At 39.4% G+C, this 20,624-nt stretch overlaps 1 protein-coding gene across 1 annotated transcript; it reads left to right on the top strand.

The window, feature by feature from the left end:
* Nucleotides 1-17,399: 17,399 nt before the first annotated feature.
* Nucleotides 17,400-18,265, top strand: LOC114870911. Its single transcript, XM_029176136.1, has 3 exons — nt 17,400-17,678; nt 17,736-17,856; nt 17,973-18,265. The coding sequence occupies exons 1-3, from the start codon at nt 17,400-17,402 to the stop codon at nt 18,263-18,265; spliced, it is 693 nt and encodes a 230-aa protein (XP_029031969.1).
* The last annotated feature ends 2,359 nt before the right edge of the window (nt 18,266-20,624 follow it).

The following is a 20,624-nucleotide window of genomic DNA, read 5'->3' as shown; positions in this document are numbered from 1 at the left end:
TCCTCTTGAGAAGTCGTCTTGAATAGCAATTTAAATAAAACCTATCCTCTTGAATCTCCTCCGAAGCGAAAGAACAATTGTATATTTAACTACGATATAATCCTGCCGATTATTCGTAATCCTCCGAGGGTGGATTCGCAAAGAAAATAAAAAACGTGCTGAGCTACCAGTATGTGAGATTTACTACTGTCACGATAAAACGTCAATATCGAACACCCCTATAATAAAACTGGCTATCTATCTGTCACGTTTGATGAAATAACGTTTCGTATTTGATCGGTAATACCAATTACTCCGTAACTCACGAAAATTTCATTTCCCATTCATCACGAAAAATCGCGTATTCTCGTTTGAACAATTGCGCTCGAGAAAATCAATAGCCTCGTCTATCGATTCAGTTTACATAACTGAAATGCTCCGATAGGAAGAACGTTTCAAGATAGCGGACGTTCATGAATGAAAGTAGAGTACGAGTCGTTGATCGCAAGACGCAGAAGCTCTCTGCTCGTCATCGATCGATGACGATCCACTGGGATGAGTTGGCTGATGAACGATGTCGAACCTGCCGTCATGAGAGAGCGACGCGTAATGTCATCGACTGATTGTCGCTATTTCGAGCGAACTCTCGGCCAGGCCTATTTAAAATCATTTGCATCGCCACGTGAGTCTCCGCCGGCATAACAAACAGCGGAATGTCGCGCGATCGCAACCTCGTGACACGTCGATTCATTCCACCGTCAGTCAACTGATCGTAAAAGGAGAGAATCATAAATCCACCCAACTATTTTTCTTTTTCCTTTTTTCTTTTTTTTTTCTTTTTTTTTCGAAATGTCTCGATGGAAAGAATACACCGGTACCGGTACAAAGAATGTTTAGTAGCGAGCTTCGAGTCATTACGAAGCATTTTTAATCAATTACGTTCCGTGAATCAAAGGGGAGGGAGTGTGTTTCTAACGTCAAACCATTGAAAAAGTGTATATACGCAAATCCCAATGCGATAATATTTAGAGTTTCAAGCGTAAAAAGTAACCGGCAAGAATAAATATACACTTCTCGGGCAAGGTTTGAATACCGCGAGTGGCTTGGATACCCAAAGATTCGGCTACCTTGGAAACCTTGATACTTATCCAGCGACGAAGGTGTGTTACATTTCGATTCGGAATTACGCAACGATTTTAATGAGCACGTTCGAATCCTGGCATTCGAGATTGATAACAACGATGAACCATCGCTAAAAATATATGAAAATGAGAATGACGGGAACGAAGAGCGTTGCTGTACGTTTTCAAATGATTGAATTAAAAAGTGAATTAAAATGGAGAAAACGAAGGTGAGAAAGAGGAAGGTGGGAGAGAGAAAGAATTACGGAAGGACACGGGTAGCGTAACAGCGCCAGAATAATCGTCCCAGTGGCGTCTTTTAATCCGAACCGCCATACGAATCTATTTTTCGCCGGACAATCGCGCCAGAAATACCGGATTGGCCCCCCTTCGTGTTAATTCTGTTCTGGTGCTCACATGATCGCCACCACTTGGTCTGTGCCGCGTATACATCGTGCGAATCCCGGTATTCTACTGGTCCTCTCAAAAGAAACGTACGGTACTGGCATCTAATAGCCAATCAGAATTAGCTAGAAGAACAATTTCGTTATTTCAAATCATTGAAATTATTGAAAATTCTTGTAACATTGAATTTCTATCAGATCGAGTGATTTCGAGTTCTGAAGAATAGAAGATGACATTTTCAAAGGTATCGAACCTTCGATAGGGAATGATATAAATGTATATGAAAGTGTCTATATAAGATTGAAATTTAGACAAGCGAAATCGACGGCTAAAATAAGCGTGACTGCGAAATAAAATAATTAAATTAATGCTTTGCAACAGCGGGGATCGTATATCGAATCGTCTGGATGAGAGCATAGGCCAAAAATAAAACGTCTCTTAGATTAATGGCAATACAATTAGATGGTAGTCGAGTAGCTGCGCGAGATATTTAGTCGTAACTTCGAATGTCACCTGACGATCGTATCGATAATTATCCCGTTTTCGAATACCAATGAAAATCAATTCTCCCCCAAAACACGGGAATATATCGATATTATATAACAATTGTTGAACAATCGATGCATCGTCTCGTTTGCCAGTATAGCGATTCATCTCCTCCGTAAATATTTAGAATCTCTGCAGACCCAACGATCGGTTCCTGATTATTTGTACTCTCGATTATTTATTTCTTATTTCAACAAGGAGCGATCGCGCCCGATTAATCGTGAAAATCCTCGTCGGATCGACGACGAAAAGTCTCGTCGTTGTTTAACGAGCGATCGGGTGGTTCGAATTTTTCGAAATATGCCGTGGTGAAAACGATCGACGATCGGCTGGTCGGTCAGTCCTCGCCGGTTGTATTATAAAATGTGCAAATTATTTTTAGCGGTACGCAAGAATATCGCAAGGTCGTCGCACGCGCCGCGCCGGTACTTTTGCCCGTTCGTTCGTCGCCTGCGACTTCGCGGAGCTTTGCTGGCTGAAAAGCTTCGAGCTTTTCATCGTTTCGAACGAAACAGGCGGGAGTCGCCACTATACGGACAACGATCTATTTTACCGAAAGCTCGTCAGGTGGCAGCTATGCTTGCAAGCTAAGGGAAATCACTAGTTTTCCCGGTATCGATACTGCTCCTCGTCCGCGAGATGTTAACCCTTTACCGGACTGCTGCCGTATCGGTCATCGGTGACTGACGGGTCGTACTTCGACGGGGGTAATTTAATTGCATAATTAGAGAAAATATACGAGTGATTGTATAAAGGAAGTTTCAGTAAAGGAATTTTCTTAGTACCGATAGAAAAGTTTTCTCATTTACCGAATGGAGATTTAAATTTAAAAGAAGACTTGATCGATCATCGCCGATTTATCGATGGTATATTTTGAAAAATTAAGAGAAATTATAATTTAGAAAAAAAACAAGAATCTATGATCATCTAACATATACTTGTTCAATCAACTACATCCTGAGCTAGATCTTAAAGAGCGCTGCAAGCAATAGTAACGTTTCGTGCCATTAGCTTCGGTATTATGTCATGCAGTAACATCGGTGCTATGTCATGCACGAATTTAGAATAGGAACTGTACCGACTGCATTAACATTCATTTTCTAACGTTATTTCTTATAAATTGAATGAATGAAATTTTAATGATCAGAAAAGTGTGATACGCGTTATATACCGTTTGATAAATTTGAAAGGATCTTTATTCTTGTCGATCAAAGCGCAGTTAACAATAAGTAACCGCTTATTTCACTTGTCACGATTGCTACTTTTCAAATAAAAATTGCCCGTGAAATTCACGGAATCTCTATCCTAACAAATCCGAGTAGAAACACGCGTCTCCTTCTAGGAAACCTGTGAAACTGTTCGATCATGGCAGCGCGGTTTTACCAGGCTAGATTGACGGGGAAAAGCTCGGAATTACGATGAAAATTTCTTCCCAGAAGGTGAAATAAAAGCGGTCCGGCAGACTGTCCGTCGAAAATAGCCGAAACACTGGCCATTTCCAACATTGATACGAGTGATTTACCGAACGAATGATTAATACCAAGCAACGAGCACGCAGCTAATTAAGCCTCAAGGTTCTGTCCCATTAAACGCATGGTGTCTCGTGCGAGTTTAACCCATTCGAGACCGAGATAATAGCCGGAATTTTTCTTCTATTATATCAAATAACACGTGGACTCATTTGCAATATTAAGTAACCAACAATTTTAATTTCAACCCCCATTGTAACAAATAAACATATTCAATTACAAAAGTCCATAAAAAATCCATAGCAATTAACGCGTTAATTATTCAATTAGGCACATTAAATCCGTAAAACTCGTCAGTGCTTATACCCGGGGTAGTCAGAACGTTGATACTTTGATTGCTGTAGTAAAAATCGCTTTTTTCATTTTTCACTTGATTAAATAATTGAAACTGATGGTACCGGCCATCGGTGACCCCGTACGCGTTAATAGCTGCTACGGGTCGTCTCGTTCGCGCGTCTAGCCATGAAGCCGTTGAAGAAACGACGTTCGTGTCACGACACGTGTGCGTGACCCCGTTCTTCCTTCTGTTCCCCACGTTCCGCAACTTGGTAATACGTGGAAAGAGATCCTAAAGACTCGGGTAGGCCTTTAGCCTTTCCTCGAGTGCATACGTTTCTCGAACATACGAGAAACAGATACCATTGAAGCAATAATCCCGTCTACCTGAGGTCGCGTTTACGCGATTCATTCGAAGCGGATACCACTTATTTATGGATAATGCGGCGTGGTTTCGGCGTATGCCAACCAGTTGGTTGGTACACGCAAGCGGAACGAGGATCCGCGCCAAATACTACGTGCTACAAGTATTACGTATATCGATCTCATGTTTGTCGCGGGATTATGAGAAAGCCTGTTCGATTTATCACGAGAAGCATCGTCGCGAACGTGTTACTCATTGACACCGATACGATGCCAATAATTCGCTCGAACTAATCTACCCGTCGACGGATACTCGATTTTTTACCTGTGTTACCTTGTCCCCCGTCACGCAATATGTTTACAATTCACGATCATTACGGATGCTGTAATTAGGTATGCATATACGAGCTCTTCGTGAAGCGATAAAAACAGGACTTATTTAACGATTCAAACGATCGTAATAGTAGAAAAATATTTTCTGATATTTCAAATAGAGATCATATCACTTTCGAATATAAGAAAAATATTTTCTGATATTTCAAATAAAGATCATATCACTTTCGAATATAAGAAAAATATTTTCTGATATTTCAAATAAAAATAATATCACTTTCGAATATCAGAAAAATATTTTCTTCCTACTGAAACATCGACGAAGAGTCTGGAGAGAAAAAAAAAGAAAACACGAATATGATGAATTCGTGTTTGCGCGTACGCGATCTGCATTCTTGTGACACGTGTACCGTCGTTGCATTTACGATTTACGATTATTTGGCAGAAGTTCAGGAAACGACGAAAAGGAGTTGTAATAACTGGTCGTCGGGTCTCGTTGTATTTCATCGAGTATCGCGATACGGTTAACTAATTACTGGACGCGCTAAGGGAAGGATGGATCGCGAAGAGCCAGCGCGTTGAAGAAATGACGGATAACGACAGAAAAATATTTAGATCGTTCGAAAATAGTCAAGGCCGGTTTTATTAAGCATTATCGTTGCCGCGTGCACCGCTGATCGAATCCAAAGCTGTTCGAACTCTCGCTGAGATGATAAATCTGCTTTTCGTCCGCAAATCGAACAGCTCAGAGGCTGTTGAATTTAGGCTGCACGTGCTCTGCGCCCCGAGTGCTTTTTCATCCGAGTTTCGTGTAAGATTTTTTCAAGAACCGTCGTGTAGATTCGGTGAATTTTGTTCTGTATGAGTCATTTTTTCAAACTGATTTAACTTCATAATGTCAATCATTGAGAAAAAGATAAATTAAAGTTACTTTCATCTACAAATAGATGCCTTCTCTTTAGATCCTACTAATAATCTTCTACTTTTTATTTTTGAATATCTTCTAAAAATAACAATGAAAATTAATCAAACTGGTAAATTGGATAATAATACTCGTGAGTCATGCGAATGTACATAGAATAAAATTTTAATTAATACTTTGCCGCGTCATCCACATGTGGGTGACCACAGAAATTCATCACCCAAATCATTAGAAACATTTTTCATTTTTTACTTAATTAATTAGATAGTATAATCGTCATGCTATACGTCTGGTCCATGCTATTAAATGTAAATCTTATTTCTCTGTTAGAACGCTTTCTTCTCGTCGAATCGTCTATCCTGATAATCCAACATCTGAATACGAGCCGACAATCGTTTGAAGCATTAACGAAGAAAATTCACGGAAACGAGTTATTCGCGGTGGCCCTCGTTTCTCAGCCGTATTATTTCAAAGTAGTGACGTAGGCAAGCAACTGTCAACTACGAAATTTTCCTTGACGTATCGTACGAGTTACCCGCTCATACACGCGCGGACATTTCATGCGAGCATGAATACATACACGAACAGACACTGGCTCGATCCGCGTTAGCTGGCAAAAATCCATGAAAACGATTGCTCAGGGTCTATGCACGAAACCGGTGTACTATCTATTAACCTTGCTGCGGTCTTCGGCTCTTTTTCTAACTAAATTTCTTTTTTTTTTAATAAAATTCTCATTAACCATAGAAATATGCCAGGAAAGCTGAAAGAAAAAAGGAGAAAGAATCAGGTTTCAATATTTAACAAGAAAACACTGACGATCCCTGCTTATTTTTAATTAAAATCAGCTCAACTATCAAACGATCCCTGGAAAGTAATAGCCGCCTGTTTGCCCGACTTCAATCGGTTCCCTCCCTATTGTTTTGATCGTAAGTAAAGCGTATCAAGACGAAAGGGTGTGTTTCCGTAACACGCGAAACGAAGCGAAAGGTATATTTGAAAAAGGCTCTCCTAAAAATAACGTCGTCGCTTGTTGGACGAAGCCGCACGCTATCAATAAACAGGCGAATTACGAGCTCGATCGATTTTTCTCATTAGCCACGGTGCATCCTCGTGAAAAAGGCAAGGACGAAATCGCGTGGCACGCGAAGCGACACCAAACTAGTATCTACACCGAGGAAACGACCATTCGAACGGTCGATGAATTATCGAACGGCGAGTAAGTTACCGCCGACGTATTTCAGACAGCCCGGGAAAATCACTGACGAAACGGTTTTAAATATATACAGAGAGACCCCACCCCGATCGCTGTCCAACTGTCGATCACCTTTCGTCAACGGTTACAGAAACCGCTAACTAACAATGCGTGGGATTTCTAATCTTCTGAATCTCTGGAAATTTGTATCTTTCGCCAATTTCCAATGAAAGATTATTAACGCATTATCCCAGCGGCTATAAATAAAATAGATATGCACTACCACCTTATAATTAACAATAACTAAAGATTAAAAGGTGTAACCTTTCTTTTCAATTTCTTCTTAATTAAAATGAATTTACAATAATAAAACCATTTTCTTCAACAGCCGATACCGTCAAAAAGCTTATTAATAGGCTTCCGGTAGATAAAGTGTTAATTGTTTTTTTTTTTTTTCAAGACGCAATTAGACCTTCGGTGATCAGAGTCTCAACATTTATCCGAAAAGCACTACATTGCTTCAGTTTCAACGGTTCCACCGAAAATGAGCTTTTATCGAGATGACGTTTGATTTACGAATTTACAAGAGGCTACTACAAAAACGACGATTCACCACTGTCAAAGTGGCGAGCTGCTTGAGAAATTGAAAGACAGAGAGTGTAAGAAGGAAAAGGACAACTCGCGTTGACGAACATCCTCTCTTTGTGCTTACATTCATCGCCACGCATCATTTCTAAATGACTCTGTAGAAGGAAAGAGGGATGATCAAAGATCGTCTCGGGATAAATGGTAACACGGTTCCAAACGCCGGTCAACAACCGGGCGCATACAAGATTATACAAGTCTATACTTTCTACGATAAAAATTACCTTCTAACATACGATACCTACCATTAGATCATTCTAAAAGTTCGTTATGTAAAAGACACGAACTTTTAGGATAACCTAATAATAATTATTAAACTTAGATGAAGAAGAAGAAACTGTGAAATACTTTGACATTATAATTAGAAAATCACCAAAATGACTGGCTTTAGAATTCTTATTTTAAATTGCAGGATTTATTGAGATGCCTTGTTGAAACGTATGTTCACTGTTGTTGAGATAAAGAATTGTATATACTAGTGTATGCTTCATTCTTTATTTATTTATTTGTCTACTTTATTTTTAAGTTGAAAGTGAGTATATATCGAGATCCGATAGTTCCAGTGTTAACACGTTTTATGCTGCGTGAAACTTACGGTACATGACTAGTGTAATTTCATGGCAACGCCTAATTATAGATAATTACAATTCAAAGTTCAATCGTTCACGGCAAATCATCGAGTTATTTAAAGAATTCTTAAAAAAATTTCTGCTGCTATGTAACATCTACAGGACTTTACAAATGATTTTTAATTAAAATCGCTATTTAAATAATATCGATAATAGTGATATAAAACCGATTATGATTTTTTAAAACTCGCGGCAGTCGACGCGTTACGATTCTGATTCCAATAAACAGAGTAAATGATCAATAACTCATGCGCCGTAGAACGCGTTAAACGTCAAAATACATAAATAACGATGTAGATAAAAATTAAACACGAAGAAGCATGGAGGAGCAAAACGATGATCGCGTTGCAATAATTAAGTGGAGTTTTCTTATTACCACCGCTCCGTATATAACTTTACGACGACGCGTAAAACGCGTGTAAAACGGCCCGGTAAAAAGTGCACGAAATTATAACATTTTCATAAATAAATCCGCGTCGTTGGTGTAAACGGGCCTCGTTTGCGTATGCGAGACGATCGGTTTTATTTCATTGGTACATGCGCGCCGGTGACCGAAGTTTTCAACGCGGAACTACATTCAACTTGGCAGATTTATCGCGCCCGTGGAAATTATACCAAGATCTTGCAACCTCTGCACTTGAAAAATATGTAACGATACAACACGTGTACATACACCACGATAATATATGTACATATATATTTTTTTTACAGTTTCTCCTTCTCCTCGTGAATGATATTATAATAAAAAAGAAGAGGCTGCAGTTCCATGTTTCACAGGTTGTAGAACAAAAATTAATTTTTTGTCCTATCGTGTGAGCCTAGTCCCAGGTTGCTTCCTTTTTACTTAAAAGGAAGCTTAATGTTCCTATTTATAAAATAGGTGAAGGCACTCGCTTTAAGCTCAATCGCATTTCCTCTCTCGATTTAGTTAGATTAGGTTTGGTTAATCTTTTTCCATTTGCGCAACCTGAGACTAGGCTCAGATGCAAATATTGTCCTATTTTGTAGGCGATGAAACACGGAACTGTACCTAAAGAAGAAATAAGAAATACCATCTCACCGATAATATGGTGGTACTTCTCGACGAACTGAGCGGTGCTTTGAATTCCCATTAGTGCCACGTCGATGTTCGAATACCAGGTTGTGGAATATCGTGGCTCCGTTTCCAGCCAGCTAACACCAGACATCTGCACCGATCCTCACATTATTTCAATCGGCTCGAATAATTTTCTTTTTCAACCACTTGAATACACTTTTATCCGTCTAAGGGAAAGTTAAAACCGCTTGGACGATCGATCACTCCCCGTCTGACCATGCACTGGCTTCAACCACTTTCTCCACTACATTCGCTTCGTGGATTCACTGATGAAAGATCACCTCGACCACTTTCGATCCCGCGCCTCGCCGTATCGGAAACGAAGCACTTGTCGATACTCTCGACACGAGTCACAACTGCTCTGTCGATCGGTACCGCCGCTTTCAGCGACTATCGTTCACCACCGTTTCCTGTAATTTAAATATTTGCGGTCAGACACCGTGTGTAACATGATACTCGATGCGCGATTCAATTTGTTGCAACTTTCTTGCATGGCAGCGTTTAAAGTTGCTCCGTTCGATATAAATTAGAAAAACAAAGTGCATAAGAGAGTGGTAAAGTAATAGAGGAGCGCAGGAAGACGGTGAGAATAGAACAATATACAATTGTCGGAACACGCGCGGCTAAGTTCCATGAAATTTATCAAGGCTAACAGTCGGCTAACGATTAACGAATCCTCTAAACTACGCGAAATCTCTCTGGCCGATGCTCCTGCTGCGTTCCCATTAACGCGAAAATACGCGGGAACTCCGCTGTTCGGTCGATTTAATATAACGTCGAGACAAAGGAAACGCGAAGGGATGGTTTTCGACACAAAAACACGCTTGCGCGTACCGTTTAATGAAGTGCTATTGGAAACATTGCCCCTTTTGATCGGCCGTTTCTACCAGCCCTGCCTTTGTGTACAAACTCACGCCTCCCTAATATCATACTGCATTAATACACAGGATGCATAATAACGGCGATGCATTGTCACTCTTGCGTTACAAGCTTCTCGTCTTTCGCGCCGCTCGTTTCCCTACCAGCATCGAAATATCGTGAAAGTCTAAACATCGGTCGTCTGGTTCTCGGGTTACCCCGTTGTACCAGTGAATTTCGCACGAAATACAGTCGCCGTCCGGCGACATACCGTCTAGATCGAACGGTGTGACATGGATCGGAAAAGCTCGTCACCTAGTGTTCCGTTCGAGCCGGGTCGGTGATTACCTCTATTTTTACGCGAACACCACTGTCGCACGCGTGGGCACACCTGATACGAGTATCCTTTCAAGGAAATCACCTTCTGTAACCGTATATCGCACGCACAGCGAGCAAGTCGCGTAACGCGACGCTATGTCAAACGCGACACACCGTGGCCGTACCTTATTCCAGAACTGGCTTAATAAATCATCCAACGGGGGATCCAATCGGTGCCCTCGCGGCGGGGATAACGCGCGACCTTAAGACCGGCACCCACCCACGTGTCACCTGGCACAAACACACGGTTCGCGTTAGACCGATGCGAATTGGAGAACGTAGAACGATGGTTGCAATCGGTGCACCAGCGGACGGCACCGCGACGCCTCCGTTAATGCGTCCGTCTACTGGCAGCGAACCGCGACCACCAGCATCACCAGCACACGAGCAGGAGAACGGCTATGTTGCGAGGACGGTGCACGATCAACGACTGCTGAAAGGAAGAGCGCGCACCGACTGCTCGCGACCGATAGCCATTGCCAGAGCGCTGGGACTCTCGCGAGTTTATTTTAAAACCGCTGTCCTTCCAACACGTACGACCATCCTGCGACACCGCTCGTTGTTTAACGCCGAGAGCCGGTACCGTGTAATCGGGCTTCTTGGCAAACCACGGCAAGTGTCAACCGAACACCGTCCCCTTGCTTCCATGGAAACACCGGAGCAAGGGTTACCCAGAACCTTTATTTTTTCCCCATTTGCGCGCTCGGGGAAAGGGTGACGCGGTTGAGAAAGGGGTTTCTCGGGCACGAACGATTTGATTTATTATACTAAAACAACTGGACTTAGGTGGATTTCTTGTTGGAAAATTTAAATAATCATCTGTTGTTTCATCGACACGGTAGTGGATCGAAGGTAAAAATAATGACCCACATGGTAGCTACGTACCAACGAGTCTCGCTAGTCGAACTCTGTACCGATAGGTACTGTGTCATCGGGTTTCTTGGCAGGTCTCACTCAGATTCACGCGACGAAACGTGACGAGTGTCAAGTTGACGATGGCCGCGTGATTCTACAAATTGCGGCTAATTTTTGGGAAAGGTAAAAGTAGAACTTCGATCCACGAACTCTAACAAGGACACGAGAAAAATTACTAACTATTGTACACGTCAAAACACACCGATAGAAGTCCGGGATTAAAAATCGCGACTTTTCATTTAAGAATGTGATTAGTTATGATTTTTGGTGAAAAGTCGCGATTAAATTTTCATTATAGACTCGCATAAAAATTACCTTTCACTATTTTTGTTTCACGATTTCAAGAAATTGTAATTTTTTAATTTGGTAAATTATTTTTTATTAATTTTATTTGGTCCAATTTTAATTGAGATATTCTGTTTTGAACAGTGTCCACTTATTTTCGTTCCCGATAATTTTCGCGTGTACTAGCGACGATCAAGTTCAGTCGCCCTAACGAGCACGTTTTAACCAGCGAATTTCACTTGTCACGCGAATACCTGTGTTACGCGCGTGGTACTCGCTTTTGAACGTCCATATTTAGAGGCAGTCTAATTATAATGGGAATATAGAAATAGTGTTCTATAAGCGAGTTCGGTTGGTACGCCCGCTACGCGTTATCTCGTGCAAACTGGCACCGCGTTTGCGGACTTCTTGGCAGACGAGGCGCGCGACATAACACGAGAACCGTCAACCTGTCGGCAAATTCGAGACTGCTCTCGAGATCGGAAAATGTCACGACTGTATAAATAACGAACACCGGTATTACGAGCCGGTCCGCGGTTACAGGTGAGCCTCTCCCTCAAGGGTGCAAGCGTGAAATCGACGCGCGTTCAACGTTCGTCAACGCGTTCGCTTTAACTGGCAGATTACTAACGAGGATTTTGGCATCTTTCGTACGGTGTAACGCGATCTTGGTTCGTTTGTCGACCAACTCACGGCTAATTGAATTGAAAAATCGTGCGAAGCGCCGCGCGCCGTTCGCGTTAATTAGGCGAACGCTCGTTTGTATTAATTTTTCATTAGATTAGTTAAGTTCACTGCCAAGTTGTTGTAGTTTTAACATTGACGAAATCTTATTTCCAGCGGTCTGCTTAATCTGATCTACCCGTGAAAATAATTATGTACGAATTACCTCGAAACTCTGTTCGAAAATGAAAAGCTTCGTTTCCTCTAAACGCGTTTCTTCTTCGTCCGTGACTTTGATCGTTGTTCAGACAATAACCCTAGTTTTGCAAGAATTTATTATTCTTCGAATATATATACATATATTTTTCGCTGTTAGGCGAGAAGATTTTGAAAGGAGGCTAATAAACGTCGCGCCTATTCAAAGTGCTGGAAGTTCGAGGAAATCCGAAAACGGAGGTGTGACAGCCACTTCGAAACTCGTGTTCTCGGGATTTTCAACCGTAGCCCTAACATCTACCAAAGAGCTTTCGGTGAACAAAGGATTGCTGAATCAGTTCGTCCCATGGAATGAATCGGTAGTTGTGGGAAACCGAAAGGTTTTGTGAAACGGTGGACGTTCTAAAATCGTCTTTGAAGTCTGGAAATATTTTGACAACGATTAAGTAGTTTCTGGGCAATGTTTTGATGTTCGCGCAAATAAGTATACATGTGTACGTCAGGATGTACCATAATTCATAGATAAATTCAGAAATAATTCGCTGTCATGGGAATCATCGATGACTAACGCTAATTAATAACGCTATTAATAACAGTACTGATTTTTTATTTTGATCCCCTTGGTAGATTTATCGTTAACATTAATAATTATCATATATAGGAAAAATTAAATAAATGTTTAGCTAATGTTCATACGTAAACACGAATCTCTGGAAAATCACGCGTGACAGTAAAAAACTCGAAAGAAAGAGAAAGAAAAAACAGGAATCACGAGGAATTAATTTGACGGTACAAACGTCCGTAACGATACAGAACAGTCACTTTACGTCCCGCGAAAAGACCTCCATGATTCTCTGTACTTTATGCTAAAATCCCTGATTCACCCTCGTTTCTTTAAATCAACTTTTCTTATTTAAATTCCACCGTGAACTCGAAAACACGAATAGTATAAACATTTCATTGAAACAAACGGAGGAATTTATATTTAAAAATACAAAGTATTTTTCTTATTTTTCAAGTATCTAATAGGGGTATTTTTCTTTCTAAAAATTCACCCAGAATTTGTAAAGCAAAGCAAGCATAAAGTTGCCGTGAAAACGAATGAGGGTAGCAGGTCCGCGGTAGGACGATAAAGCGTTCAGAAGGAAGGACGACTCTCGATGACGTTAAAATGGCGAAGAAAAAAGGGCGGCCTCGACGATCCGGCTTAACTCGCGCCAGTAATTTTACGCTTTGTACGGCAGCTTGAGCGAGGAAACCGTGTTAGTTCCGCGAATTCTCTTTTCCATCCCTCCTCGAGGAGAGGATTATTTTTGCCGGTCGCGGTGGCGGGTATGCGGATCGTGGACGTGTGCCGTTGTAAAGTCAAAACACGTAGGGGTGGGGCTGGCACCCTATATCAAACGTTTAATTGGGTGCTACGTCGTCTGACGGGAATGTGAATGCCGGTATAAATTTAATAAGACATTCAGTTCTCGGGCGCACATTATCTCGCCATGAAACGAATGATTTTTAATTTAATGCCAAGACCGAACAATTTGTCTCCTGAGAAACTGATTCGCCGACGTTTTTAATCGACAAACTGCGCAGGGTCATTATGAATACAAGAATTGTGAAAGGGTGATTTTACGATTGCATTCATTTTTTCTGTTTTTGGTCTTTTCTTTTCTGTTTTTTAAATAATATAATCATAGAGGAAAAAATTATTTTCTTTTTCAAATAAACTAGTTCTATACACATGTACCGTGTAGTCACTTTTCGGTGACGTTCTAGGATTTCGCACTAACGAATGCTAATGGGCCTGCTGCTATTTCGATGGAGCTTGTCTGCTTCCTGTTCAAGAAATGAGTAGGCGACAGTCGACCGACACTATCTGTCTTCTACCTATACGATTTTAGTTTTCCAATTGCACAGACTTCTGGAAGATGCGTCATGCCTGATTAACGATGTTCTCATACTCGGAATACGATTTCTATTAAGAAGCGGATCGAAGTGGAGCAGTCTGTCGATTTTCTTGAATCATCTTTTTCGTCTGAAATATTAAATTAACTCCCTCTGGTAGAAAATTAAATATATATGTATTTAAAATGAACGGGGTGAATAACATTTGGTAATTGCGTTTACTGCATACGTTTCTAAAGTACCAGCAACACGATCAAACGTTTCAGCGGCAAGCAGATGCGTCTCGGGGTTAAAAGCCTCTCGGTAAGTAGAAAATAATACAAGGATTAATTTGCAACATGCTGCGGCACTTTCTTTGCAGTTTTCGCGCAAGTTCATTCACTCTTTTCTGGTTGAGTCATACGCGCGAAGAATGCAGAAGTTCGAAAAAAAGAAAAGGCAAAGACAAGTAACTTAATGTCAGTAACGCCACGTTTCTCTGCAACCCCGTGGGTACACGTGCCGCTTTTGGTCAGATCCGTTGTTGTCTTGTCTTTAACCGGGAACAATAATTCTTTCCCGGACGAAATTTACGGTGCACATCTTGTCAACGATTTTTATCGACTCTGTACGGGGCCACAGTTGTCCCTCCCTGCTTTTTTCTTTCGTTCCCTTTTCGAGTTCGTCTTTCGAGCTTGCAGCCACAGAAACGTGGCACGAACGACGAAGAAATACAGTTCGGCGATAAATTATTGTCACCGTTCACGACCGTCTCGTGAATTTGATCCATTGTTCCAAATTACAAAAATTTTCCTTCCTCGTGGCGTCTGAAATTTTGTAACTTGAGTTTTGGAAAGTATAATTCTTCATTTACTATAAATAGAATAATTTTGTTAACATCGAGTTAACGTTCAATTTTTTAAGAAAACGAATTTGATACTGAAGAATTTTTCATCGTTTCCAAGTCATAAGTTTGTTCAAAGAATCCTGAGAAAATATAATTCTAGATTTAATGGTTCAGACAAAATTTCTAATAATACCTATAAAGCCCAGTAATAAATCATGGTGGTTCATCGTGGCTCTCGAAAAAATCCAGTTTCTCGAAAATCAAAGATGAGATAACGAGCAGAGTGTTTCGTAAAAAAACGTTCGAGTCACCTTGTTTGATCGGAGGGAAAAACGAGGAAGTGGCAACGAGAAAAGGAGATTCACAGGCTACCAGTCACCAGGATCGTCTTCGGCATCGACCTCGAAGCGTATCCCATTGGTTGTCTGTCGATGTACAGCGAAGCAGAGAGTTGGTGTTCGCTCGTCGACGAACAACGTCACGGTTCTATTCCTGGCGACGTGGACGCAGCGATATCTTTAGAGCAACCATCGGTACAGTCCGTTTTCGAGCTTTCCATCCTACAGGACGGAAGTTTTGCCAGAGATTGAAGGAAGACAAGAAAAACGATGCATTTTCATCGATTATCGTATCGTTAAACCCGGTGTTTCATTGATTACTGGAGTCTTTTTCCCTCGGATCGCTATTTTCTTTAGGGATAACTCATACTCGATACCGTACACGAGGCTGAATAAATAAAATTTTATGTTAATATTTAATCTAGAGATTATGGAAAGATAATTTGAATGAAATGAATGAGAAGAGGAAAGGTTAATAGTATAATACGTGGCTCTTCGCCATCCTTCTCCCTATTTGATCTACTGCTTCGTATATTAATCACAATTTTGAAGCTGTTAATTTGGCATAATTTATTACAGAAACTTAAACGTAATTCTATTACCTCCTATTAACTATAAAGTGGAGCGTAATCTTACAAATGTGATATATCTCACCATCGATGTATCGAAACAGTTCTACTAGGAAGCGTAGACGTTCCTATCTATTTCCATCGTGATTTTTAATTTGAAATATTCGGAATATATACTTGTATAGAGAAAGTGGAATATCTTTGACGATTTATAAAGCGAACACGAAATCCGAATGGAATTCGCTCGATCGTGTCCCCTGATCGAAGACAGCACGGATTCCGGAAACAGAGTGACCGAACTTTGGAATTGATGTACAATCTGAAAATAAAGCGAGCGCGAATTCGCTGTAGATTGCAGCCGGTGTCTAGTCCCTACATTGAACTATCTGTTGGTGTTGGAACACGGCCAATCGCCGATGAAAAAGTAGGAATGAGAATAAGATTGATGCCGTGAAAACCATTAGACACGAATCGCCGCTAATATGCAAAGCGCAATAAAGAAAAAAAAGAAGGAAAAATTGATATAAATATCTTACAACGTAGCTGCAAACATTATATATATACTTTACGTTGTTGGAGGAGAAATATTTTTGAATAAAAGTGAAGGGCTATGTATAGAGGAAATGATAATTAGTAGAAAGTGATACATTTTTCTTTCTCAACCGGCCGATTGACTACGTCAAACTGAAATATTGACCTGGAAAATGGATAGCTTTTATTGACAATGGCACCGAGCCAAAAGCAATAATCTCAAGCGGACGGTGCCATCTTGTGTTAATACGTGGCATCTTTGTTTGCGATTGCACGTAAACGCCTGAACAGTATCGGTCTATGACTATTTATTGGACAATGTTTGCTTGCACAGCCGACGTTGCAACTTAAAATCGTTCCACCTTTTGACCATTCTCCAGGCAGAACTTGTAAAACCGTCCTATAGCTTGTTTCAACTGACGAAATTACTGAACTGACGGGTTGCTGTTACAACCATTTGTTATACCAACATAATTGTTATACAACCATTTGTATATGAAATATGAAAGAAACAAGCGCGGTGAATAATTTGAAAAGACATGAAACGCCTGAACGTTGCCGCACTCTTATCAATTTGGATTTGGTGTTCTGTAACCTTCAGTCACTAAGATCCATCAAAATGTCTTTTACAAAATAGTACAAGTTAAGGAAAAAGAAAAACAGGAAAATATGACGTAGTTCACCAATTTACTCTTCGATATTCCGATTTTTCCGAGATAAATCTTACAATTAGTACAGAAGACTAAAAATGGATTGTACAGAGCAATGCAAGTGCAGAAACTTGAATAAATTCCAGATCAATGAAATAAAAATTACCGGTGTAAAAATTCTGTAACTGCAAAACCACGTTTCGTGCAGTTAAAAATAAAAGGCACCAGGATGGACCAATATCTTTCAACGTATAAAAAAGATTACGTCTGGCCTTCCACCAGATTGAGGCACGCCTCATCTTCGCTTCGCGAAGCCGACTCCTCTTGTATCTGTAAATCGAGTTCACGTGAATTAAAAGTGATTAATCTTTGCGGAGATGCTCAAGATTGGAGTAGAATCGGTCCCATGGGACGTCTTTTGGATGCCAAATTGTATCCAGCGAAAACTGGGCCGTCTGCGGAATCCGAGGCGACGAAATTTGACCAACCGAGCGCCTATATGAATAAGGTATATCGTTCGTGATCGAAACACATCGATTTTGTTACGTGGAAACGTTCCTTTCAGTTGGAAGAGAAATATCCTAATCTATATGGAATTCTACAGAAAGCCCCCGTGGAGGAGATAATTAAACGCGTGGATGAGGATCGACTGAAGACGACCTATCAGGTGGATTATTCAGAGTCAGGTACAGTTTTGACGACCATAACATTGTTCGAGACATTTCAACCCTTCAGCATCGCGGGATGGCTCTTCTGGAAGGTTTTAGTATAGTGTAGTAAATCCAGATTCGTATACTTGTAGGAGCTAAAAGTATGACTGATACACCCACCGGACATTGTGCTGCTATCGAACAACCTGACAAACAAGATCTTCAGCGATCTGCTGATAAACGTAAGCATGATATAGATAAAGGTCAGAAAGCCGCGAAGAAAAAAACAGTGAAGAAAGAGGAAGAAGAATCTCAAGAAACGCGATTACCACCTTGGCGATCAGAGTATCAAGATAATATCGGTAGGCTAGGTGAAGCCATTCTGAAAGCGAGAATTCATCAGAAAAAGAAACAAGGACCAGCCTGGGAAACGGCTGTCTTATGAAAAATTATTTATTTTATAAACTTACTAATCGTGAAAGTCATACTTCAATTAAAACACAGTAATTATTTCTCAGTATCGTACAAAGGATAAACAATTAATACAAATTTTCAGGGTATTTACGCATAAAAGTTATAAAATAATGAAGTTTAATAGTTGTCCCAATAAATTATTGTAATTTAAAAATTGCAATTAAATAAATCGTAATAATAATAATTAAACAAAATTATACAAATTACAACAATAATAATTTAGTTATTATATAATAGCAAAATAACTATATCAAAATAAACTAATTTGAATAGAACAATACAGAATTCGAGTATTCGCGAGTAATTTATTGATATAAATTGCGATAATTGATTTCCTCGTTTTTGACTATTCTGACGATTTATTAAATACCATTAATATCTTATGTTTTTCTCGATCTGCTTTTCTATATTTCGGCGCTATAAATTGAAAAAAATAATCCTAACCTTATTTCAATACGGCGTTGATAATTTTCAACGAATCTTTCTGTTCTTTTAATGTTAAAGTTTCCAAGTAATTCGAAGTTTCTACCAATATCTATGATTGGTCATTCTATTATGGCGTCCTTCCATTCCGACCAATCAGATTCATCGTTGAAAGGTGAGGTGTGCGGAGTGTGGCGTAGTGCATTAATCCTCTCCGAAGCTTCATTCGTCTTTCACGTGTCTGCAACAGGTAAGGTTAAATTATCTTCAAATATTAAATTAAATTGCCGATTGTGTGTTAAAAGTACAAAAAACAGAAAGAAGCATCGAAGAGAAGTCTGAATTCTTGATCATTGATATTAATTCGGTGTTCTCTTCAAAAATACGTGAGTTGAAAATTTTTGCTCTCGTCGCGAATGTTTATAACCAATTTATTATCGCCAATAAGAGTGAAATAGTAGAATCTGAATTATTTTCTCTTTTATATCGTTAAGTTCTTAAACATTATTGACTGTCTTTAGTACTGTTTCACACAATTTGTTGTTTTTAATTTAATAACCTTTTTTCTTGAGCATCGTAATATGTACATATTATGAGACTTCGCGTACGTGCTTCGGTATCGGGCGACAGCGGAACCGAATAGTACCGAATTGTGACGATTGGTCTTCGTCGGCATGGAAGCTCAGGCCATTTGTCTCGCGAACGTCGAAGTAATAAGACGTGTCGAGGGCGTCCTGTACGGATAGTTCATAGGTATGCGCAGTTTACCTATTCAAATATTTTATATAAATTATAAAGCTCGATCATTCGTTAATCATAATTTTATTGCTGTAGGTGAAATTTTCTTTACATAAATTTGTACTTCGTATTTGTTACAGGTATTTCCTTGATACTGAAAAGATGCCATGCGATACGATGCCATGGCATTTGATATTGGTTTGGAACACAATTTCGTAAAGTATTGGTAACGTTTTGATTTATTGTAATCAATTAGTAATATTGATTATTACTTTTTTTGTTGAGTCGTTGTTAACTGTAAGCATTTTTGATAATTAATTATTGGTACCAAGGTCAAGGAAGGAATGATAAGAATGTTTTTTTCTTTGATCAATTAATAGAAAAAGGATAATTAATTTTTCATTTTATTGAATAATTTTAACTAGTAGTTTCATGCATCTGTTGTAAATTAGAACAAAATTGAAACAGTTTGTATTCTACTGCAGATAATTGCTTCTCTTCTGCAATTATTTAATTATATTTTGATTATTTTAAACAATCTGTTTTCCTTAAATCATAGTAAATGTATTATAATATACAGCTTTCAGTGCAAGTTTAAATAAAAATAGAATCACGTTATTAAATTACATGTTGTTTAAGCATGATTAATTATTGAACTTTGTTTATTGAAAAGAATTTAGACAATTTATAAATCACGACGTAATATAATTTTCAACAATTTTTAGTATGCTTACAATTTTAACAACAGAAATCCTCTACTTTAATCAAATAGTCTATTCTATTTATTTAACAATGATTTTCTATTGTTTTAATATTCATTGAAATAATTATCCACAATTATTTAAAACATTTCATTATCACGGTATCATATAGAATCAATATTCAATTTCAGAAATATTCGTGTTCGTTGAAAATATATCATGAACACTGATATTTCGATTTACACATATTAACAGTATTTCCTGTAGAAGAATGTTCAATAAGAAGAATGTTTGTTTTTCTTTGTGTTTCCATCCATCCCATATCTCCTCACTAATCTCTTCTTCCAGGAATTGTTGTGGCCGCGCGCAAGGCGGTCGGTAGAGTCAGTGTTTGCACGTACATACTTCTAATGTTTTGATTTTGTCAAGGGTGAACTGGCCCTGAATAGAGTTGCGTTTGTACAAATA

This window comes from Osmia bicornis, chromosome 1 (assembly GCF_907164935.1).
Source record: "Osmia bicornis bicornis chromosome 1, iOsmBic2.1, whole genome shotgun sequence".
NCBI lineage: Eukaryota > Metazoa > Arthropoda > Insecta > Hymenoptera > Megachilidae > Osmia > Osmia bicornis.
This window is presented reverse-complemented; position numbering and strand designations above follow the sequence as displayed.